The sequence below is a fragment of the Geotrypetes seraphini genome, chromosome 1 (genome assembly GCF_902459505.1).
Source record: "Geotrypetes seraphini chromosome 1, aGeoSer1.1, whole genome shotgun sequence".
NCBI lineage: Eukaryota > Metazoa > Chordata > Amphibia > Gymnophiona > Dermophiidae > Geotrypetes > Geotrypetes seraphini.
Genome location: NC_047084.1, coordinates 352950302 through 352976056, shown reverse-complemented (window position 1 = coordinate 352976056; position 25755 = coordinate 352950302). Strand labels below are relative to the sequence as shown.

General features: G+C 43.9%; 1 protein-coding gene across 23 annotated transcripts in view; it reads right to left on the bottom strand.

The window, feature by feature from the left end:
• CCDC158 (coiled-coil domain containing 158) overlaps positions 1–25755 on the bottom strand; it is a 1147529-nt gene that overhangs the window by 369476 nt on the left and 752298 nt on the right. For all 23 annotated transcript variants that reach the window (XR_004536446.1, XR_004536447.1, XM_033914104.1 and 20 more), the window contains one exon: positions 15757–15946. Coding sequence is in view for 21 of the 23 variants with exons in the window: in XM_033914104.1 (XP_033769995.1) it covers positions 15757–15946 (190 nt within the window). In the remaining 2 variants the exon portion in view is untranslated. The remainder of the gene's footprint in view (positions 1–15756; positions 15947–25755) is intronic.

Here is a 25755-nt window from a genome sequence, read left to right as displayed (position 1 = left end):
CAGGCTTTCCACTCAGGCTTGACTGTCTCCTTGTTATGTCCTAAATAAACACAAAATGTAAGCTCCAGCACTAACTTAATAAAATTTATATAGGAATGAAGATACTGTCAAATAACACACTCGGCTGAAAGAAATTGTCTTACAGCTTTGCTAAACTTCATTCAGGTGAATTTCAGACTTAATGTTCACTGGTCCTCAGCGGGCCACCACACACTCGAAAGCTCTCACTGTGTATGGCTTTACGCTCCCACTCGTCATAGGAACCAGCTCGACTTTCAATTTGCATTCAAATATATAAGTAATTAAATATGAATATTAAAAGTACTTAGCTTCTAGTAAGATGCTGTGTAGGGAGGATTTATTCTTAACACCAACATGTTTCGCCCGTTTGAATCGATGGGCTTTATCAAGATTCCCACTCCCTTTTAGTAACTTTCAACCACCATTCACATTCATGCAATGGTGGTTGAAAGTTACTAAAAGGGAGTGGGAATCTTGATAAAGCCCATCGATTCAAACGGACGAAACATGTTGGTGTTAAGAATAAATCCTCCCTAAACAGCATCTTACTAGAAGCTAAGTACTTTTAGTATTCATATTTAATTACTTATATATTTGAATGCAAATTGAAAGTCGAGCTGGTTCCTATGACGAGTGGGAGTGTAAAGCCATACACAGTGAGAGCTTTCGAGTGTGTGGTGGCCCGCTGAGGACCAGTGAACATTAAGTCTGAAATTCACCTGAATGAAGTTTAGCAAAGCTGTAAGACAATTTCTTTCAGCCGAGTGTGCTAAATAAACACAAGGCATTAATAACTTTTCTCATGCCTTATGGGAGTGTTCCAAGATTAAGATTTTTTGGAATCAGTTGCATCTCGGTAACAGAAATCCTTGCAGAACCTACACCCTGAACACCCTGAATGGAGAAACTTTAACAAGGACTACAGAAGAACGAGACTTGGGAGTGATCATCAGTGCTGACATGAAGGCAGCCACTCAGGTGGAGAAGGCTTCATCTAAAGCACGGCAGATGATAGGTTGTATCAAGAGAAGCTTCGTCAACAGGAAACCTGAAGTCATGATGCCATTGTACAGAGCCATGGTGAGACCTCATCTGGAATACTGTGTGCAATTCAGGAGGCCACATTACCGTAAGGATGTGCTCAGAATTGAATCGGTTCAGCGGATGGCCACCAGGTTGGTCTCGGGGCTAAAGGGTCTCCCGTACGAAGAAAGATTGAGCAAATTGCAGCTCTACACTCTCGAAGAGCGTAGGGAGAGGGGAGACATGATTGAGACTTTTAAGTACATCACGGGACGGGTCGAGGTGGAAGAGGATATCTTTCTTCTCAAGGGACCCTCGACCACAAGAGGACATCCGCTCAAACTCAAGGGAGGGAAGTTTCGTGGAGACGCCAGGAAGTACTTCTTCACGGAGAGAGTGATTGAGCATTGGAACAAGCTTCCAGTGCAGGTGGTCGAGGCACGCAGCATCCCAGACTTCAAGAACAAATGGGATACCTATGTGGGATCCCTACGAGGTCATGCCAAGGGATAGGGTCACTAGGACTTGAATTGGCGGGTCAGTAGAATGACAGTATAATTATTGTACTTTAGGGGTCAGTAGACTTAAGAGGGTGGGTAAATGGTGTGGGCAGACTTGATGGGCTATGGCCCTTATCTGCCGTCATCTTTCTATGTTTCTATGTTTCTATGAGTTATTTGGGAGGGGGGGGCTTTGGAACACCACAGTGTCTTTATCACCTTATGGGGTCTTGTTAGGAAGAGCAGTTTCATGGGGAATTTTTGGGAAGGGGCACACTTTATTGTTTCAGAAGGCATGTATGAATTCATCCTACACAACTCAATTACTCCGTCTTACAATATTATAGCAGGAGACGCAAACCTACATTTAGAAAACAAGAAAAATCCCGACACAAAAGATTTTAAAAACTTCCTATCCACACTCAACTTCAATCTTCCTTCACCCACACAAACCCATGAAAAAGGCCACCAGCTAGATCTAGTAGCTATGTCCACAAAATAAATCCTAAATCCCACTATTTCCATATCAAACGGCATTTGGAACCACGACATCTGGTCCGACCACTACACCTATTACTTTAATCTAAACTGGAACCAAACTAAAGTAAAAACTCACCCAAGGATAAAAAAAGAACATCTCACAAGGGGCCACATTAACCCAGAGGAATACTGGGCCCACTACGAAGCGCGCGAGGAGATGAATGAAGAAGGTGAATTCTGGGAACAATGGTCAAAAACAAGCACAAATATCTTAGACAAAATAGCTCCCAAACAAAACAGAACAAACCGCTCAAATAAATATAACAACTGGTTCGACTCTGAACTACAAAAAATGAAACAATCAATATGACGATTAGAAAGGATCTGGAACAAATCAGGCGAAATATCCGACAGGAATAACTGGAGATCAAACATAAAGGAATATAAACAACTGATAAAAGAAAAAAGGAAAAAATTCTACTCATCCAAAATATACACATCCAACACAAGTGCAAAAGGAATTAACACTCATGAATTGTTTAATCTAGTAAAAAATCTATTTGACACCACACGCCACAGTCAATCAACGCACGACATAAAACTTCCATCAGCAGACGATCTAGCACAACACTTTAACTCAAAAATTGTAAACCTAAGGAACAACTGCCCAACAAATAACACAGATGAACAGCAAATAGCCAACATACACGAAAACGAAATACCAGTGGACATGTATTGGAACTCCTTTCAGGACCTAGAATGGAATAACTTCATAAAACTCTACAACAAATATACCACATCAAACTGCATCCTAGATCCCTGTCCACCCAACATAATGAAAGCAGCCCCTTTAGACTTTAAGATAACACTATGGACTCATATGTCCAACAATTTCAAAAAGGGAAAATTCCTATCAAAAAACGGTCACATTATAATCACCCCAATCCCAAAAAATCATAAACTACCCCTAACTTCAGCAACCAATTATAGACCAGTAGCATCCATCCCATTTTTCGTAAAAATAATGGAAGGCTTGGTACAAACCCAACTGATGGACTACCTAGATCGGTTCTCACTGCTACATGAAACCCAGTCAGGCTTCAGACCTCTGTTCAGTACTGAGACGGTGATAGCAGCAATCTTAGATTACCTACGTAACTTATTTAGTAAGGGCCACAAAGCCTTAGTGATGCAATTCGACATGAGCTCAGCCTTCGACTTGGTAGATCACAAAAAACTACTACAATGTTTAGATTCAATCGGCATCGGAGGCGAAGTGCTGGACTGGTTCCGAGGTTTCCTTACGACCCGCACCTATCAAGTCCGCTTCAATAACAATCTCTCTAAAACATGGAGAAACCCATCAGGCGTTCCACAGGGGTCCCCACTATCCCCACTACTCTTCAACGTCTATATAGCTACACTAGGCACGAAGCTAACCCAGCGAGGCATAAAAGTATTCAGCTATGCAGACGACTTCACAATCATAATCCCGTTTACAGCATCCCCCTCCGAAATCACCCCCATAGCAACTGAAGCGCTAAACACAATGGATCAATGGACCACAGATTTCAAACTGAAGCTCAATTCAGAAAAAACTAAATTCTTCATAGCCTCGCCACATGCACAAAATACGACAATATCATTACACATTAACAATCTAAACTACCCCATTCAACCAACGATGAAGATTCTAGGAGTAATACTAGACCAAGGACTAACCATGAAAGACCACATAGACTCCTTAATCAAAAGAGGGTTTTTCACTCTCTGGAAACTTAAATCCATTAAGGCGTACTTCCACACTTCAGCATTCAGAATCCTAGTACAATCCCTAATACTAAACCACCTGGACTACTGCAACATCACCCATCTAACAATCCCACGGAAGCAAATGCAAAGACTACAACTGATACAAAATGCAGCAGTCAGGATGATTTTCGGGCTGAAGAAGTCCGATCACATAACCCCTTCCTACCGACTCCTACACTGGCTGCCGATGGAGGCGCGCACGAAGTTCAAGCTAGGATGTCTCTGCTTCAAAGTATTAAATGGTCTAGCCCCAAAATACATCACAGACCTCTTCTCATTCCCAACCAATAGACATGAAAGAAAAACACACATGAAATTTGTCTCCCCACCGGCTAGAGGGTGCATATATAAGAGACACCATCAACAACTGCTATCATATCAAGCAGCCATATGGGGTAAAGACCTAGGAAAACTAATCGCGCACACAAACAACTATGAAGAATTCAGGAAACACCTAAAAACCTACCTATTCCTGAAATACCTAGGTAACGAACCGGAACATCAACCCCCCTCGTAACATCACCACATACCTGAACTTGCAAACTGTTAACCCAACCCCCAATCACTAAATATGAACACTCTATTCAACTTACGGAACATTTCTACTTCTGTGTAAACAACTTGGCACTTCCTGGCCATGCAACACACAAACTGACGTTAACATAATTAATGTTATCAGATGTACACTGCAATACTCTTTAATTCGTTGTACGAGATATTCACTGCTATACTCTTCAATTCGCTGTATGTAAAGTTTCTCTTTATTTTTATTGTATTTACAGTTTCTTGTATTGTAAACAGTTTCTTTTATTGTAAACCGCCTAGAAGTCGCAAGATTGTTGGCGGTATATAAAAATATAGTTATTATTATTATTATTATAATAATAAATGTATTATGCAATGCTGGTTGCAGGATTCTCCGCCAGGCTACTGGCAATGGATGAATCAATTTCATCGTTTGCTGTTATTTGAGGTGGTAGAGGCTCGTATGTCTGCCCGGCGCAAAAAGGCTTTTTTCACATATGGGACCCATATCTCCAGGATTTATCACCTCAGGCCAGAAGCTTGATCATTAATGATTTCTCCTAATAGGGTGCCAATGTATTTCTTGTTTCCCGTATTAAAGGGTAGGGGGTGGGGGGATTTATAGGGGGTGAGATTGTAGCATGTCTTAGTGGAGTTGTTTTTTTGTTTGTTTTATGGTGGGGGATCTCAGGAGTTTGACCTTCCTCTCCTTGTATTATGGTTCTAGTGGGTGGACACCTGGGATTGTTTGTTTCTATGATCTGGCTTGCTTTAGAAGCCAAGTTTGTATTTTTCTGGGTGGGGGATTTTGTTGGTATTTGTCATCCATAACATTGGTTGCTGTGAATTAAGGGGGGAGGGAGAATTTCTAAAGAGGGGGGTTTAGATTACTGATTTGATATTCTATAGTTGATTGCTAAAACGAAAAATGTTGATGGAGTTTGTGTATTTCCTGTGCTGTACCAGTCTTGCTGCTCGTATTATACAATGCTTGCTTCTTTTTCTGTATGTACATGCTTTCTCTTTTCATCAATAAAAATTGTTTGAACTTAAACTTTTGACAGTAGTACAAGGTGGCTGTGCAGTCCCTAATATACTCAGGGCAGGATTTTCAAAAATCTGTGTTAAAAAGCGGTGGTCGGCAAACGCAGCCGTTTTGATACTGAATCTAAAAACCCGAGACATTCTTTAAAAAAATCACACATGCAAATGAGGTCAGCAGACAGCAGCAAAGATTCACTAAATTTGCATGTGCCAATCACTGGTGATAGTAATAGGCACATGCCCAGAAAAAACGCTGTCAACGTCGTAAAAAGAAACCAAAAACACAACAGCAGGAAAGATACCCATACTCTCCCACTGCCCATGTACCAGGAGAGTTGCCCACTCTCTCCTGCTGCACTAAAATTTCTGACACGACCACCTCAACGAGACCTGCACCCCCCTCCCCCAAGCAGGAGAGATGCCCACTCTCTCCTGTTGTACTAAAATACCCGATGCAACCACCCTGCCACTGACTTGACCACCCTCCCGCAGCGGGAGAGATGACTACTCTCCCCCACATTCAAGTGACCCCCCATCCCCCGTCTTTGCCGCCCCCTCCCCCTTACCTCAACAGATGAGTCGGAGGGACGTGGACTAGAGGTCTGAACGGGAAAAGGGATTGCAGGAATCCCCCAGGTGTGCGGGACTCCCATGGGGATCCCCCTCCCCCGCAGGCTCCCGGTACTCCCATGCGGATAGAAAGAGTATTAGTAGAAAATAGGCAAAAGCAGAAACTGGGACCAAGATGATGGAAAAAACAAAATGTCCCACCAGCTTACAGCAAGGGAGATGTTCATTTTGAGGGGGGCTAAACTCAAAATGGGAGGTCTAGCCCCCTCTCATGGTTATGCCACCAATTGTGTTTAGTACAAAATGAAGTACTTGCTGAGTTTTTGGAGGGTTTCCAGTTCAGTGTTTGCACATTTTTCTTATGCAACCATTGGCCTGAAAAGTGCCTCTCTCAATTCTGCTTTAAATTATTTTGATTCTTTATTGTTTGATTCTTTACTCATTGCTGCATTAAAAATCATTTGTGGATCTTGGAAGGACCTCTCACAAGTTTCCTATGCCAGATGGTTGAACCAGATTTGTTTGCTCTACAGACATAAGCTTTATATTGCCAAAAAATCCAACTCTTTTATTTCTTTTAACAAGAAATGGTGAACCCTACAGTCACATGGCCTAATGTCTATTCTAATTCTTTCCGGAGAGGTATGCATCTCTTATTTCTGTTCACTGTTATTTCTTTATATTATATTTTATTGTTGGTTTAAAAAACACTAAGACTTAAAAAAAATCAAAACTGTCAAAAGTAATTGCTGCTTTTTATGGGGACAAGTAACTTTTATGGAGGGACGGAAAGGATTCCTCATGGGGTTGGGCGGGGATGGAAGAGATTCCTCACGGGGGACGGACGGGAACGGAGGAGATACTGGTGGGGATGGTCAGGATTACTGTTCCCGCACAACTCTCTAATATTGACACCATCCTCCTAGCTGCTGCTACATCGTCTAAAATGAAAATTCCCAATCAGGACCCTTCCCGATGCATCCGGGGAAGGGCCTGAGGCTCTGAATGGCCCAGGTTGTTTAGGGACCTTAAACAACCTGGGCCAATCAGAGCCTCAGGCTGGAAGACATAGAAAACAGGTCCCGTAGGTCCAATTTACGTTTTCTAGGTATACCAGAAATGGTAGCGGACCTGTTCTCCTGCGGACCCTGGAGACGTGGCTGCGGGATACTTTTCCCATGCGGGAGGATCTGGGTCCCTTACGCCTTGAAAGGGCTCATCGCTTAGGCAGGGAACAAAATCGGGAGGCCCGCCCGTGGATGATTTTTGCCAAGCTGCTCAACTATAATCATAAGGTTGAACTTCTGCGTAAATACAAGCAATTGAGAGATTCCTTGAAATTTGGGGATAATGAAGTCCATATTTTTCAGGATTACTCAGTGGCGCTGATGGAAAAGAGAAAATTGTTTTATCCACTTTGTTCTACCTTGGCGGATAAAAAGATGCACTTCATGTTTCTTTATCCCGCAATCCTACGCCTCCACCATCAGGGCCAATGGCACACCTTTGATTCCTCATTGGAGGCAACAAATTACCTCAATACTCACCTGCTTCATCCACAGGAATCCTCTTGAATGAGGAGTGGGACCATTAATACTAACTCTTATGCTCAGTCAGATAGCGACTCTTGACTCCTGCCATGGGGCCGCCTTAGTTGGTTGAGTGGCAGTTACGACCTCAGTTGTTCTTTTAGATTTCTACCATGCAAACTTGAAATGTGCTAACATCTGTTTTTTGTCACTTTTCAGCTCATTTTTTTTAGCACTAGTAGGTGTGGGGGTATGTTATTTGTGTTGTAACTAGTTATGACTCGGGGCTCGGGGGGCGTCTCTGTGTGACTCTACACACTTCTGGACCTGCACTTGTGTGGGCCAGTAACTGTGTTTAGACTGAATATTTTTGTGGGGAATGGAGGGGTAGCGGGGAAGTATGTTGGGCTGGGGGTGGAGGGGTAGGGGATGGGATGTTGCATTGTATTATTTCATATGAGCATGTTTTTGACAAATGGATATGACGATTTTGAAAGAGAGGGTTCACTGTCATATCTGGGCAGGGGGAAATGGGAAGAATGGTGCTTTGATCCTGTGTTATGGGGGGACCCGGTGACTGGGATGGAGACTATAGTCCTTATTTTCATGATTTCACATGCCCCCGGGGTTATATTCCGATCATCTTGGGTTAGGCTGGGAACCCGAGATAATAGTTTTCCTATACAGCCATGTAAGCGGTTGTTATATTTTCCCAACAGTCTATGCCGTTAATCACAACTATGCGCATTATGTCCTAGAATGTTTCAGGTATTACGTCCCCTATTAAACGAACAAAAATTTTGAATCAGTTAAAGAATCATAAAGTGGATATAGTTTGTCTCCAAGATACCCGATTGACTGATTTAGAACATTCGAAATTGGGCAGATCCTGGGTGGGTGCAGTCTTTGCGGCCTCCTCACCGCAAAAGAAAGCGGGAGTGGCGATATTGATTAACAAAACACTTCCTTACACAGCAACACTTGTCGAGAGTGACCCACAGGATCGTTATCTGTTACTCTCTCTTACAGTGGGCACTTACTCGTTTTACCTATTGAATATCTACGCTCCTTTTTTGAACGCCTGACTGCTTTACTATTGGAGCGGATGGACTGCCCGATATATTTAACGGGGGATCTTAACCAGGTTCTTGACCAGGATCTTTACTGCTCTAATCCTGGGATTAGGGGGGGGGGAGTGGGTACCCATGGCATTCCAGATCTTTGTGCGACCTTGGATCTGGTGGATCCATGGCGTACACTTCATGGTACTGAATGTGACTACACGCACAGATCACGAGCTAATGGGACACAGTCCTGTATTGATTACATACTTACCACCAGACATTCTTTCCTTTCTATTGACTCTACGGTCATCGGTCCCTCTATGATTTCAGATCACGCATTGATCTGGATAGATGTTAATGTGGGATTTGGGATACGTGGCCCCGTACATTGGCATTTCCCTAGTTACTTATTTCAGGACAAACACTTTCAAACTTAACAAGTGGGAGGAGTTTTTATTTTTATTGTTACATAATAACAAACTCAAGCAAAAAATACAAAATATGAAGAAAATAATTCAAATTAAAATATAAACATAAACAAGCCTACATTATTTGAGGGTTGACTAATCCTGTCACAGTTTTTATCCTCCAGAAAGTAATATAAGAAACTAAACATCAGTATTCAATAAATTATAACACCAGGCAATAAATCTCTATATTCATTCCTTCTCAGCTTCTGCATTAGTAACAGGTAATATATCTAATTTAGGTTAATCTATAAGAAAATTCTCTAAATGAGCTGGATCTAAAAATATATATTTAGTATTCTGAAAGGTCACTAAACATTTACAGGGGAACTTAAGAAAAAATGATGCACCTACACCCAAGGTTTTTTCCTTGAGTTGCAGGAATTGCTTCCTCCTGTATTGTGTCTGTCTAGAGACATTTGGAAAGATATTTATCTGTTGACCACAGAACAGGGCATTTTTGTTCAAAAAATACAATTTAAGTATATCTTGTTTCTCTATTTCAGTCATAAAAGTGACTAATAATGTTGGTCTCTTGGCTATATAATCTTTTGATGATTCAAGAAATTGGGAAATGTTTAAACTATCAGGAGATACTAATTGATCTTCCCCCCCTTCTTCCGATATCTTTTTAATGCCAGTAGGCATTGAGCAGGTTTCTGAGATTCTGCTGCCTTAGGGTGTAAAACAATCCGATCAAACTTTTAAACGGGACGCCGAAACGCCTCTTCAGCAGACTCGTGAAACGCTGGCCACCGTCGGTGTACCGATCAACTGAAGATAAGTTGAAAGCTTTTCTTCTTTCAACTTGCATAGACAGCCCTGCTAAAGTTTTTATACTTGGGAGTGAAATGGAGGTTTTTTGCCAGTGAGGTTATCACCCAACCACCTTAATCCACCTTTGTGGCGGTGGGAGGGCTTCTGTCTGAGGCTTTTCCTCCATTTTTTTTTTAAACACATCCCTTTATACTAAAGCAGCACTGTCTACTTTATATATGACATTTTTGTATCTTTCTTGTGAAAGTGTATCTTTAATATCATTGATTTTTCACATATCCGAGTTCTTTCTGCAAAGTGATATTATATGGCACATCATTTAGAAAAGAAAATGTCTCTGCTATTCCTTTGTATATCTCTCCTATTCTTTTCAACTCAGTTGCAAGTTTGTCAAGAATTGTGCAAAAGGTGCTGATACGAAATTTATCTCTGGCATTCAGATATACTTCTGGTGTATTTCCATCATTGGATAGCTTATTTCTGATATGTTTGCGAGTTGTAGCTGCCTTATAAACAACATCTGGTAACATTTCCTTTGCATACTTTTCATATTTTTCAAATTCATCTCGTAAAGTACACAGTTGGTCAGGCAATGATACATACAGATGTGTACATTTTTTTAAGTTCACATCCTCATTTTGTAGAACTTTGTTTACTCTGAAAATTCTGCAAAATCTCATTTCAAAAATTCAACATAAAAACAAATTCTAGCCCTTGCATCTTATATGCAATATTATTTGCTTCTCTTCTAGCGTCTCCCTTTTGTGACTGGTCTTTGGCTATATATTCTAATGCTTCTAAAATTTCAAAGAAAGATTTCAAAATTGCTGTTATTGCTAAAGCATGTGCCTCCCATCTTGTATCAGAGAGGGATTTTAAGACACATTCATTTTTAATATGATCTTTAAGAATTCTTCACCGCTGGTTGAGGCTGAAAAAAAGGTATAGAGTAACTGTACTGTAGAAAAGAAATTAACAGCCTTTTGACAGCAGTCAACAGCACTTCGGCCAAACAGATTTAGAGAATGAGCTGCACATGGCACCTATATAAGCAAACTTGTTTCAAAATTTTTTTTGCTGCATCCCCTTATAACGCCCAGACATGTTAGCAGCATTGTCATAAGACTTTCTCCTACATTTTGAAAAATTTAGTCTACAAGCTTCACATAAGTACTACAACACTTGGTTTGCCATTTTCTCACTGGTGTGGCTTTCTAATCTAATCCTTAGGTTTGTATACAGCATCATCTCCACGTTCGTAGAGCTTGACGCGGTTTACAGTAGGAGAAATAGGAAGGAACTACAACAGAGGGTTAGAGATAGAAGTGTGAAGAAAATTTAGAGGATTTGGGATGCCAAGATATAAGAGTTTCCTTGATTCTTAAGTTGGAGGGAGACTTACATTTTTTTGAGAAAAGCCAGGTTTTCAGATGTTTGCAGAAAACTTGGAGAGAGCTCAAGTTCCGAAGAGGGGAGGTAAGGTTGTTCCACAGCTCAGTGATTTTGAAGTGGAGGGAGGTCCCTAGCTTTCCTGTGTGGGAAATGCCTTTTAGCGAGGGGAAGGATAGTTTTAATTTGTGGGAGGATCTGGTGGTATTAGGGTTTGAGGAATTCCAAGAAAGAGGGATAGAGGGAGGGAGAATACCATATAGGATTTTGAAAGTTAAACAGGCGCATTTATAGTGGACCCTGGCGATTATCGGAAGCCAGTGGAGCTTGGCCAGGAGCGGGGAGACATGGTCAAATTTACTTTTAGCGAAGATGAGCTTGGCCGCGGCATTCTGAATCCGTTGGAGTCTGTGGAGGTTTTTCTTAGTTAGGCTTAAGTAGATAGAGTTGCAATAGTCCAATCTGGAGAGGATGATGGATTGGACAAGGAGGGTAAAATGTTTTTGATGGAAGCAGGATCTAACTTTCCTCAGCATGTGAAGGTTGAAAAAGCATTTTTTTACCAAGGATTGGAGGTGGTCATTGAAGGACAATGTGGAATCAATGATGATGCCCAAGACCTTGCTCGAGAACTCAAGCTGCAGAGAGGAGCCAGAGGGTAGTGGGATGGAGGTGGGTAGGTGATCTAGTTTTGGACCGAGCCAAAGAAGTCTTGTTTTGGACTCATTCAATTTCATTTGCACAGTGTGGGCCCAGGATTGTAGATTCATTATACAAGAGGATATGTTCTTAGACAGGTCGGTGAGATTCGAATCGGTCTCGAGGAGGACGAGGATGTCGTCTGCATAAGTGTAAATTGTTTCAAGGGGGGATAGGTGGAGGAGTTTTAGGGAGGACATATAGATGTTGAAAAGGATAGGGGATAGTGGAGAGCCTTGCGGGACTCCACAATTCGGTTTCCAGGGGGAGGATGAGGTGCCATTCATGTTAACAATGTAAGAACGAGAGCGGAGGAATTTAGAGAACTAACCTAGGACTGTGGAGTTGATACCTATCTCAGAGAGTTGGTAAACAAGAATATCATGGTGAACAACGTCGAAAGCAGCGGAAAGGTCAAATTGTAGGAGGACGGCGAACTTGTTTTGAGAGTGAAGTTGTTGAACCCTTGAAATCAGGGAAGACAGTAGGGATTCGATGCTGAAGTTAGGACGAAAGCCATATTGATAGGGTAAAAGAATAGAGAATCTCTCTAAGTATGATGAGAGTTGGGAAGAAATGATGGACTCTAGCATCTTGGTTAGGAGAGGGATATTTGCAATTGGGCGATAGCTGGATGGTATGGAAGGGTCAAGGTCAGATTTTTTCAGTAGTGGGGTCAAGGCGATATGACCCATTTCTGGGGAGAAATGGCCTGACTGAAGGGCGGAGTTTATGAGAATGGTGATAGAAGAAATAGCCTGAGCGGGAATGTTCTCATATAGGTAGGAGGGGAATGGGTCCAAGGAGCAATTACAGGATTTCAGTTTGAGGCAGAGACTGAGGACCAGGGATTCTTTCCAAAAAGGTTAAAAAGCGTTCAATAGGCTGTTCATCTTTTAAGTACCTAAGTACAACACTTAACTGATCGATATGTGATAGATCTGATGTTGAATCAACGGACAAATTAAAATAACTAGAAGATTTCCACAGGCAATATCTAGTCTAGTCGCAATTGACGATAAGTCAATTCATATATAGAAACATTGTATCCACCAAATACCTCATAACGTCAGATATAACAACTTAAAAAGTTATGCTATGTAAAATAAAGTTATGCTATGTAAAATAATGTAAAATAATGTAATGTAAGTTATGCTAGTACTGTAAAGATAATGTAAAGTAATGCAAAGTAATCCCACGTAAAGTTTTGTAAAGTTATGTACGAAAAGTTATGTAAAGTTAGGATTGTAAAGTAATGTAAAGAATTGTATTGTCATTGCCTGGAAATGACCAGCCATCTTCTAATGTAATCCACTTAGAACTGCAAGGCACAAGCGGAATAGAAATCACTAATGTAATGTAATGTAATGTAATGTAATTTAACTTTGTCAACAATGAATGCATGGACCTTTTGTGTCATTACTTGAATAAGTTCCTGGGCTCATATCCAAGAATAGAATTAAACGCATTCAAAATATATAAAACATACTTACATCTTAATAGATTAAAGAACCAGAACTGAGTGTGCTATTGAAATAGTCATTAAGCATCTTTGAGGCTGTTTGAGGCTTTGAAAGCAAAAAGAGGTTATGAATGCACCTGCAATTAACACCAGTGACAGTTGGCAACTAAACTAAGAACTTATTATGAGCTAGTCCCCGTCACTTGCTCTGTTCAAACGTGTCTAGACTTGTTCAAAATTTGTTTAGCTTCCAATCTGCAAGCACAGTGTACTTTATTTTGCAGGATAAACATGATGACACAAGAGAGAATGCTTTATAAACAGAACTTATTTATTTTTCATTAAATTTTGAAAATGGCTATAAATTTAATTAAAATGATAAATTCAGTTATGAAAAATTTCTGTGGTGCCCCCCTTCCCTTGATGCCCTAAGCATGTGATTACTTTGCTTATAGGGTTATTTGAAAGTTTTCTGCCTCCATGGCCATTTATTCCTCCCTTTGTGATGGCTTTTGGATGTTTTCCTGTTTTGAAACTGAGCCTCATAGTGGCATTAGAAAAGATACAGAGAAGGGCAATAAAAATGATAAAAGGGATGGGATGACTTCCCTAAGAGAAAAGGTTAAAGTGGCTAGGGCTCTTCAGTCTAGAGAAGAGACAGCTCAGAGGAGATATCGTAGAGGTCTATAAAATACTGAGTGGAGTAGAATGGGTATATGTGAATTGTTTGTTTACTCTTTTCAAAAATACTAGGACTAGGGGGCATGCGATGAAGCTACTAAGTAGTAGATTTAAAACAAACTGGAGAAAATATTTTTTCACTCAACATAGGCAGGAGTGTTGGTGGATCACTCCTGCCCCAACTCACCGCTGAACTACCAGAGATTAAGGTAGGCCTGGAGAGAGGCTTGCATTGGGAAGGGGCAGAATGGCTCAGTGGGTAGAGATTTGGATGGGGCAGGACCCAACACCTCACCTCCTGGAAGGGGGGATTGCTCCTGTTCAAGTTCATCACTGGACCACCAGTGGCTTAAGGTAGGCCCAGGAGAGGCCTGCACTGTGTCCAGGAGGGGACATGGTAGGTGCAGAGCTGGGCAGGAAAGAATAAGACACTTCATCTTGTGGGGGGGGGGGGGGGAGGGGGGGATTGCTCCTTTCCCGGCTCACCACCAAGGCTTAAGATGGGGAGAGGCCTGTGGTAAACCTGGGAGGGATGGGATAGGTGGATTCAAACTTAAGTGGCCAGGCTTAGTGCATAAATGGGACAGCTGTTCCATCTTGATGCGGTAAACCATTGCTGTATATATGATAAATATTGACTTAACCGGCTCAAAAATAACTGGATATTCAAAGCCGAAGTCCAGACAAGGTCTGGCTTTGAATATCCGGGAATAACTAGGGATACCAGATTTTCCAAACGGAAAAAATCCAGACCCATGCCCCGCCCCCCCATGCCTGCCTCATTCTGGCCAGCCCCACCCTGCTCCATGTTCTATCCCCTCGACCTGCACGAGCAACATCAGACTGCATTCGCACACGCTCTGGTGTGATGCGATGATGTCACACACATGCGAATGATGTCGCTGCATTGCATCCATGCATATACAAATCCCATCCCAATGTCGCTCGTTGTCAGAAGCTTTTCAAAATCCAAACAAAGTGCCAGGTTTTGAAAAGCCATCCATCCAGATCTCCATACATGTCCTCAAAGGAAGGACATGTCTGGGGAAATCTGGACATTTGTAACCCTAGGAATAACTCAATCATCAGTAAGCAAAATGCTCACCACTATCAGCTGAATATTGACCACATAATTCTTATTAATGTAATATAAACACTTAAATATAACTTAATATCATATAACACAAAACCTTAATAAATATAAATTATACACCAAAATCCTTAATTCTCTGAGGACAAGCAGGACACAATGGGGTTGATATTCAGACCATGGGAATTAGCCAAGCTGACTCCCTTGGCTGGTGCTAAGTGTGGATATTCAATGCCAGGCCATTTCCAGTGACCAGTATTGAATATCTGGTTTATTTTTGGCTGCTATAAACTTAACTGGCTAAGTCGATATTCAGCACTGGCCAGCTGACCGGTGTCAGCTGAATATTTACCCCATAACTTTTAAGCTCCTAAGTTAAGATGAATTTATAGCTAAAAACTTAGGCCCTCTTTAAGCCATGGTAGAGGAGTGCCGGAGCATTTAGTAGCTATAGGCCACGGTAGAAACTTCTACTGTGGCTTAGTAAAAAGGGGGGGGGGGGGTGAGATTCCTGCTTGAATGAAAATAGGGCATAAATTTAGGAGCACAACTTTTTTTAAATATCAGGCCTTCTAAATTTAACGCTGGTTTGATTTAGAAGACATTAAGTTGTATTCTACTACCTGCTAGGGTGGTAAGCTCATTATTTAGTGTTTTCATTTGTGATTTCAGCTGGTCTCTTTCCAGTGTTATCTGCTTTGTTGTCCGGAGCTCCTCAGCATTAGAATTCATCAATTTCGTGTTCTCTTTTTCCAGATTACTTAGCTTCTCCTCTAATTCATGGATTCTTGCCGCTTTATTTTCTTTTGCTATCTAATTATGGAAATAAAGGTATGTGAATTGCATCCATATATTTACATTGTCACACACGCATTATAGAAATATAATGTGGAGGGCAATTCTGTAACAATGTACCTATAAATAGGTGCCTATGTGGCGTCAGTTCTATGAAAGAAAGTAGGTGTCTACTTTCCTTTGTAAAATACTAATGAAACAGGCAAATTACATGCCTATAATTTAGGCATGAGTACTAATGTAAGCCACAGAGCTAGTGTACGAGGAGGGGATGCTAAAATATTCTCAGCCTAACCAAGAAGGGAATGATGTGGAGCCATGAAACTTACAAATTATTCCAAATATTCACCTCTAAGTTCAACACACTTGGCATATCATGTTTGAAGTATCTATGACCCTTCCAAAAAATAGTCTGATGTCTGGCCACTGAAATACTGCTCCACTGCTGCAATCAGCTCCAAATCATTCAAAAATTGTCATCCTTTCAAACTCTTTTCAAGGTTTGGAAAAAGAAAACAGTCAGATGGAGCAAGATCTGGTAAGTAGGATGAATGGTATATGCACTGAAACCCTAACTGTGTCAAAACATCCATCATTTTGCCAGCATTGTGAGCAGGTGCATTGTCTTGCAAAAAGATAACTCCATTCCCCAGCTTCTCTCTCCTTTCTTCTTTCAATGCCTTCTTTAATTGACACAGCAAGTTACAGTAGTATTCTGCATTAATTGTTTGGCCCCTTGAAAAATTGTCAGTCATTACAACACCTTCCTGATTCAAAAACAATGTGGCCATGATCTTTCCTGCTGACCTTTGGATCTTGAATTTCCTTGGCTTTGGAGAACTTGAGTGCTGTCATTGCATGGACTGTTGTTTTGTCTCAGGATCACAATGGTGTAACCATGTTTCATCAACAGTAACTAATCATTCCAAAGTTGGCACCAGCTTGCTGAAAATGCTGCAAAATCAACTAGGAAGTGTCCACTCAAGGTTGTTTATTGTCAGCATTCAAATATTTGGGCACCCACTTGGCTGACAACTTCTGCACACTCAGCTGCTCATGGATTATACACCCAATACATTCCCTGGATATCTATAGTGTCTCAGCAATTGTTTTAGCTAATATTCACTGATCTGATAAAATTAGGTCATGGACATGGTCAACAAATTCAGGAGCTGACACAGTTTGAGGCCTCCCAGACCTTGCTGCATTTTCGGTCTCGAAATCTCCACTCTGAAAGTTTGCACACTACTTCTTCACTCTGGAGTATGATGAGCATTTGTCACTCAATGTTTGCTTCAAACATTCATGGATTTCCTTTCTCCTGCAGGAATAGAAACCTATGACGGCTTGGAGTTTTACACTTGAAAATTCCACACTTTTTGTTGACATGGTTCAATCAATGATCTGAGTCAATGTCAAACATAGCATTTCGGGGGTCACGTAATGCACTCATTCTAGAAAGAAGTGTTTCAGCACCTCTCCTGCTCCCGAAGCTGTTTAATCAGCCTTTTTGGACTGCATCTGTGCTTTGTGGGTCCCCCTGCTTACCTTCACTTGTGGGGCATATTGTGGGCTGCCTGCCTGTTAGGTTTCCGAGAGGCCCTTCCACTCCTGCCAAGATGGCGAAGCCGACACCTCCTGCACGGGCCCTACCCAGCCCAACAATTACGCTACTTGCTGATGCGATTGAGGAGCTGAAAACATACTTAACTACCTTCTTGGAGGATAAACTTACTAGACTGCAAACAACTATGGACGGTATCAAAGACACCTTGGAGAGACAAGCCACGTGCCTACAGCAGGTAGAGGAGAGGTTGTCCACACAGGAAGACTGTACAGTGGTGTTGGAGGACGGGGCCCGTACCTTAGAGGACAAGGTTTGCAGGCTGGGGGACCGGGTGGAAGGTCTGGAGAACCGGAGCCGTCGAAACAACATAAGGCTCATTGGTTTGCCCAAGTCACTCATGGAGCAGGATTTAAGAACCTTGGTGTCCACATTGCTGCCTAAAGAATTGGACATGGAAACGGGAGACACCTCCTTACTGAACGAAAGGGTGCATCGGCTGGGCTTGCGCCGAGGAGACAGGAGACTGCAGCTGGAGATAGCCCGCATCCTTAACTTTGCAGATAAGCACTGGCTTCTGGCTTGCTACATGGCGAAAAACAGTCTCCTATGAGGGCCAGCGGATCTTGGTCTTTCAAGACTATTCCCAGAAAGTATCGGATCTCCGGAAGGCGATAGCACCCTATTGCATCCAGCTACACCAACGGCAGATGCAGTTCACCCTCCAGTACCCGGCAAAACTCCGAGTCCACCATGATAATCGGGCGCTCTACTTTTCCACCCCGGCGGAGATCCGCGTCTTCCTGGAGGGACTGCCGGGCTGATGCACTGTGGATGCTACGGAGCTTGTTGATGCCTGTTGCCGGCTCACTCAGATCGGGACTTGCCCCCTGCTGCATGTGGACCCTTGCCTATCTTGCATAGTATGCATTGTGTTTTCTCCCCCCCCCCCCCTTTGTTGTTCTTCTCTGGTCCTGTCCTTTTTTCTTTCTCGCCTACCCTATCTCTCTATCCCTGCTGCTTTGAGAATTTTGCTGCTCTGAGCTTATTTTGCGCTCTTCATCTTCCTCATCCACTCCTTTTCGGCTGTCTCACGCTATAGAGAGAGTTCATGGTGGTAGTCCTACCCCTACACGTGGCGGCTGTGAGGGGCCTGTATGTCCACTAGCCGGGATCGTTGGACTTCTCTTCTCACTCTGCTCTTTCTACTCTTTGACCTCTGTTTTGTTTTAGCTTTCTTTCTCTTTTTATTATCTCTCTCTATTGTTTGGGTGGTCGGGTGAGTGTCAGGGAGGTGGGGAGTCTATAACCTGTTCTGTGACATTTCTGTACCTGTTGGTATCTGCCCTCATGTAAACAGTGCTGGCAGTTCAATTGTTGTTATTGTTCGGTGAGGACTATGCACTCTGCCAGTGCTTGTTTGCTTTCATGCTTTGATTTTATGTTCTGCTTGGCCTGCTGGCTCTCATGTATGCTTTGGTCACTCCCATATGCCTACGGTTGTTCCATACCAGGTTACTTGTCAACAGGGAGAGGGGAAAGTGATACTTTTGTTACTCAGGTTCCGGGGTCACTTGGGTTAGGGGGTGAGATGAAGATCCTTACATAGGAACTGTGGGGGGGGGGGCCCTGTACTGGTAATATAGGTATACAGCTTAGGTGTGGGGGGTGGTTACCCTGGGAGTGGATTTTGTGTTGTCACAGATTTAACTGACCCAGGGGATAGGGGAGGTGCTGGACAGGTGAGTATAGAAGGTTTTCTGGGGATGGGGATTGTGGAGGTCCTGGGGTGGACTTTTGGGGGGGAGGGGTTGGGTGGGTGGGTGTGTCTGTGGTGTGGTTGTGGTTGCTAGTTGGCTGGGGGACCAGGAATTAGGGAGGGGTGTTCTTGTAGAAGGGGAACTAGGGCTGCAAGGGATCTGCCTTTTATTATGCTCATTTCTCTGGGAGCTGGACATAGCTGACGGGTCCGTTCCTTGGATGGTTTGATGTCCATCGCCCGTTGGGTGCAGTGGTGGCTTTTTTTGCTGAGCAGCTATGGTTAACCTGACTGTCGCCACTCTTAATGTGGATGGTATCCACTCTCCTATTAAACATAAGAAATTTGTTACATGGCTCTGGCAGCATCATGTTGATATTGCATTTCTTCAGGAAACTCATCTGACTGCCGCTGAACATGAGAAACTGCATAGAGATTGGGTGGGGAATGTGAGCTATTCTGCTTTAAATAGCAGACAGCTGGGGGGGGGGGGCATTCTGTTGCATAAACAATTACCTTTACACATTCATAAGACTAATCAGGATAAGGAGGGTCGTTATGTCCTCTTATTAGGGGAGCTTTGGGGTTTTCAGCTTTTATTTTGTAATCTTTACGCCCCGAATGTTTATAGTCATACATTTTACTCTGGGCTCTTGGGTATTTTGGCCCAATATCCTACCTATCATTTGATTGTTGGAGGGGGGGACTTCAACCATGCTGCTGACCCTACTCTGGACTGTTCTCCTGCCAAGCCACAGCCTAGAGATGCCGCCCAGCAGGGGGTTAATTTTCTCTGTGAACATCTCACCATGGCGGATGCGTGGAGGACCCTTCACCCCTTCGAACGAGAGTTCACATTCTACTCCAACCCTCATGCCATGTATTCCCGTCTGGACTACATCTTGGTGCCACATACCCTGTTCTCTCGGGTGGATTGAGTTACTATTGATGATACTTCACTTTTGGATCATTCGGCGGTAGTTCTTACTTTGGGAATCACGAACCAGAGGGAGGAAAGGACCTGGCGGTTTCCGGCAGCCTTATATTATGATAAAGAATTTCATGCGTTCTTGCGGGCCCATTGGTTGGATTACAATCTGCATAATAGCACTGACGATGTGGACCCAGTGGTTTTTTGGGATGCTTCTAATGGTATTGCGGGTTCATATCATTCAATATGTAGCCACTAAACGGAAATAACAAGGGGAGAAACTCCTTGATCTTTAAGCGCAATTTGTGGCCTTGCATAGGCGTCATAGGGCGAGTTTGACAGGACCAGATGGTCTGATGATCAAAATTATTCATCATCAGATCAATGATATCTTGGATCAACGAGCTCGCCAAGACATTTATCATCAGAAATTCCGTCTTTACCAATGGGGAGGCAAGGCGGGTAAACTTCTTGAAAACTTGGTGAGGCCATACCGGAAAAAACAAATTATATGGACAATAAAGAATACTAGGGGTGTAAGCATCACTCAGGAGACTCAAATTCGGGAGCAATTTGTTGAGTTTTACAGCACTCTCTATGTGAGAAGGAAAGGGATCATTTCTTACGGGATCTTCCTCTTCCGCAGCTCTCCGGGGAGCAGGCGGACAGGCTGAATGCTCCCATATGTTTGGAGGAGATCCGTTCGGGAATCAAGAAACTTAAGCTTAGCAAATCTCTGGGCCCAGATGGGTTTGGCCCGGAATATTATAAACTTTTGCAAGATCTTCTTGCCCAGCCATTGGGGAACTTTTTCAATTTCCTTTCTACTAATACATCAGGCCTCCGGTGTAACTTAGCTCATATCACTTTGCTTCCAAAACCTGGGAATGACCCTACTCAGGTTGGATCTTATCGCCCAATCTCGTTTTTGAACCAGGATGTTAAGTTGCTGGCCGCAATCTTGGCAGCTCGGCTGAATTTATTCCTACCCAGACTTATCGGGGATGATCAGGTGGGGTTTGTCCCTCAGTGTTATGCATCCATGAACCTCCTTAAAATGTTGACAGCGCTACATGAGCACCGGGGAGGGGGTGGCACATCTGTGATAGCTGGTGTTGATATGGAAAAGACCTTTGATAGTATTTCATGGCAGTACCTTTTTTGGGTTTTGCCAGAGTATGGAGTAGATGGCACTTTTCTCTAATGAATTCGGGGACTATATGCTGCGCCGCAGGCGTGTCTCATTATAAACGGCGGCTTGCCGCCTTCTTTCCCGCTATGCGGGGGGACGCGCCAAGGGTGCCCCCTCTCGCCCCTGTTGTTCGTCCTGGCCACTGAACCACTAGCCATTAAAATTTGCTCCTGCTCTCAGCTTCGAGGTATCCAGATTGGAAGCACGGAGTGTCGTATCACTTTGTTTGCGGATGATATTTTGTTCTTTCTGGATCAGGCCTCCCGACATTTGCCAGTGGCGCTGCGTTTGGTGTCTGAGTTTGGCTCCCTTTCGGGTCTTAAAGTGAACTGTGAGAAATCCAAACTATTACCTCTTACAGGGCTGGGATGGGAGCCCTGGTATGATGGGTTGCAGATTCCTCCGGTGCATAAACCGATGCGCTACCTTGGAATCTACCTGCATGTGAATCCTCGGGTTATGTATCAATGTAATATTGGGGCTGCTATAGACAAAATTGGAGCTCTTTGTACAGCTTTGCGGGACCTCCCGTTGTCCTTGTTGGGGAGGGCAGTATTGGTAAAAACTGTTATACCCGCTACAAACGGTTCCTTTCTGCGTGTTGCAGCGTGATATCAGCAAAGTGTGTTCCCATTTCACTACCTTTCTTTGGCATCGCCGCTCGGCGCATTTCGCCTACGTGAAGCTGACCCTTTCTAAGAAGGAAGGGGGCCTGGGGCTTTCCGATGTTCACCCATATAATGTGGCAGCCCTTATGCGTTTTGTTCACAAGGGGGTGAAAGGAGTTGCTAGGTTTTCCTCTCCAGGATGGATGGCGGGCAGGTGTGCGCCCTTCACCTTTCTAAATCTAATGCATTTGCCCAGCGGCCAGGGGGGTGTTCTGGCCTCTAAATTGCAGTTTCTGCACCCTTTTTGTATGGCCTGGAGGTGGTGGCGCAAGGCGCAGGCTCGATCACCTTTGGCCTCCCCTCTTTTACAACTGCAGGGCAACCCCAGTTTCCTACCGGGACTCGGCCACTCTCTTTTTGCAGGTTGGGCTTCCTGGGAGGGGCTTTCACTCTTTCCCACTTGGTCGATAGGGATACGGGCATTTTTTTCACATTTGCACAACTCCAGGATTGGTGGGACATCCCTCGACAGCAATTTTTTGCTTATCTACAAGCCAGACGTTATTTTCAGTCTTCGCCTTCGGTATGGCTTGGGGTGAATCTGTGGCCCTCTCGATGAATTTCTACTTTGCGTGCCAGCCTCCCAAAGTTCTCACTCAGTGTAGTATCGAGTGGCCCGATCCTCCGTTTCTCAGGGGCATTTGACTCATCTACGGGACTTGTGGAATGGGGACCTCGCGACGTCCTATACTTTTGATATATTCCAAGAGCTCTTTCACACCTTGTACACTTTTGTGAAATCCACGGCTTGGTAGGAGACCCAATTTAAGATCCTCCATAGGGCCTACATTACTAGGGAGCGGGGTGCACACATGGGTCTCTGGGAAGGAGCTCTGTGTACTAGATGCAAAGGGGCCACAGGTACGTTATTGCATTCATTTTTGGAGTGTCCCGACCTCTCTTTATGGAACTCTTCTTTTGCGCAGCTTCAATTGGTCCTACAGCGGGACCTGGATTGGGATTACAAAATGCTGCTTCTTGGTGATCAGGCACAAGGCCTCACTGCATCTCAGCGGCGATTTATTTATCTGACCTTATTGACAGTTAAACGCACGATTTTACAGTATTGGACTCAGGAGGGGTCCAACCCTCTGGAAAGTTGGCTCGCTCAGATGTCTGAGCTGGTGCGGTTTGAGCTTTGCTATCATAAACGTTCTACTAATCCAGAGGTCAGAGCATACCTGGCTTTGTGGAGAGTGTTCCAGCGGTTACCTCTAGTCTCTCGGCATGGGGGTGTGTGTGGGGGGGGGAGGGGGTTGACTGGGGAGCGAGTGTGGTGGATGAATGATTGATTGTATGTCTGTCAGTGTTGCCAGGTGTGGATGCTGCTCCTTGAGTTGGGGTTTCTTTGGGGTGGGTAATATACGTTGAAAATTTATGGGGTCAATGGGGGAAATGGAATGTTCTTGATGGTGACTTGTCCTGAGAAGGGGGTTGGGAGTTCTCTGCCTATTGCTGTTTTCTTTTCTAGGTGGGTGGTATTCGCTCTGTTCAGTAACCCACCCTCTTTTTGGCCGATGCATGTGTTCCTGGTTTATCCTCAGTGGGGGGTAGTGGATCACTCCTCCCATTTCGGCGATACCTTGGCCTTTGTATCATTTACTGTTTTATCTGCTGTTATTGATTGTATGGCACTGTTACCAGCCATTTCTATTTGCACCTGTTTTTACTGTATCATGCCTGTTTCTCTGGTTAACTAATAAAAAGGATATTAAAAAAAATAACATAGCATTTTAATTCTGCAAATGGCACTTTGCAAAATAAAATAACACTCTTTCAGCTACAGTGGTAAAATAACGCTCAGAATTTAGGAAGTTGGTTGGGCTGTGAACTTTTCAGCTTCCCCCTTGTAAGTATTCATGCTTAAATACCAGAGATACTTGTGTAGCTTATAATATTCTATAAATTCTATCTGTAAGTATGAATTACACCACCATGACTGCACTCATGTATATGCCTACCTGTACAATACCCGATATTCAAAGAATATGTGCATATTTATAGATTAGTGTTTAAGTGGCTTTTGAACATTTGCATGCACCTATGCCAACATACATACATATATGATGGTATTTACATGCATTTTTGGCATGAACATATTAGAACCTGCTATATAGAATTACGCCTAAGATGATTTGTTATATAAAGGTTCAAAACTGATATGGATAAGCATTCCAAGATTTATATTGAGAACCTGAATAAACTCATGTAAACCGTTCTGAGCTCTCTTGGGAGAAAGGTATAGAAAATTGAATAAATAAATATATCACAATTAATGAATGTAGATGTTTTTGTTTAATGAGAAAATAAAAACAGTACTATTTCTGACATGTATCAAGGTTTTATTAAAATTTGATTTAATCACTTATGTTCTTATGTACTACTAGTGTTTAAGCCCGTTACATTAACGGGTGCTAGAAAGCAGTCCCCTTTCCCTCTCCTCCTCCAGTTCCTCCCTGACTGTCTCTCCGTGGCCCCCTTCTGTCTCCCCTCCCCCAAGCAAAGCTATCTGCCTCCCAACACACCTTTCCCCCCAAAGCAGCCTCCTTTCCCTCTCCCCCTGCAGTTCCTCCCTGACTGTCTCTCCTTGGCACCCCCTTCTGTCTTCCCCCCCCCCCAAGCAAATCTGTCTGGCTCTCAGCACACCCCTCCCCCACAGCAGGCCCCTTTCCCTCTCCCCCTCCAGTTCCTCCCTGACTGTCTCTCTGTGGCCCCCCCTTCTGTCTTCCCTCCTCCAAGCAAAGCTGTCTGGCTCTCAACACAACCCTACCCCAAAGCAGCCCCCTTTCCTTCTCCCCCTCCAGTTCCTCCCTGACTGTCTCTCCGTGGCCCCCCCTTTTGTCTTCCCCCCAAGAAAAGCTGTCTGGCTCTCAGCACACCCCTCCCCCACAGCAAGCCCCTTTCCCTCTCCCCCTCCAGTTCCTCCCTGACTGTCTCTCTGTGGCCCCTCTTCTGTCTTCCCCCTCCCCAAGCAAAGCTGTCTGGCTCTCAGCACACCCCTCCCCCCAAAGCAGCCTCCTTTCCCTCTCCCCCTCCAGCTCCTCCCTGACTGTCTCTCTGTGGCCCCCCTTCTGTCTTCCCCCCCAAGCAAAGCTGTCTGCCTCTCAGCACACCCCTACCCCAAAGCAGCCTCCTTTCCCTCTCCCCCTCCCCCTCCTTTGGAATTTTTACCTGCATGGGACACCTGCAGCGCTGGCACCATACCCTCTAGCCGTTCCTCTGAGCGAAACTGCCACCACCGCTCAAACTCCTTCACGCACCGCCCGCCTACATGCTGTTGAGGCTGCCGCACACCGTCCCCGCGGTCTGGCCGTTTCCTGCGGTCCCGACAAACATGCAGACTCCAGCAGCGACCGCAGCACTCTAAACATGCTGCTTCGCGGCCTTCTACTGCCCTGATTTGCTCTGCCCAACACGCATGGAGAGTTACCAGAAATCGGGTCTAGAGGCAAGGACCGGTTTGGGATATGTGTGGTTGGAAGCTGCTGCCGGACGCCCGGTTCCAACATTCAGAGGCATCGGTCGGGGGCTTTTCTCGCCCGTGGACTTGTAAGCCTCGCACCAGTTTGCTTTGGTCTGACCAATGGTGCCTCCCTCCTCCTCCCCCCCCCCCATCATGGCTCCCCATGTCCCAGCTCTCTCAGTGAGTGAAGGTGGCTGCTGCTGCCGGCCCAGCGTCCGCAGCCGCAGCCCTGCGGACATCTTGGCATTCC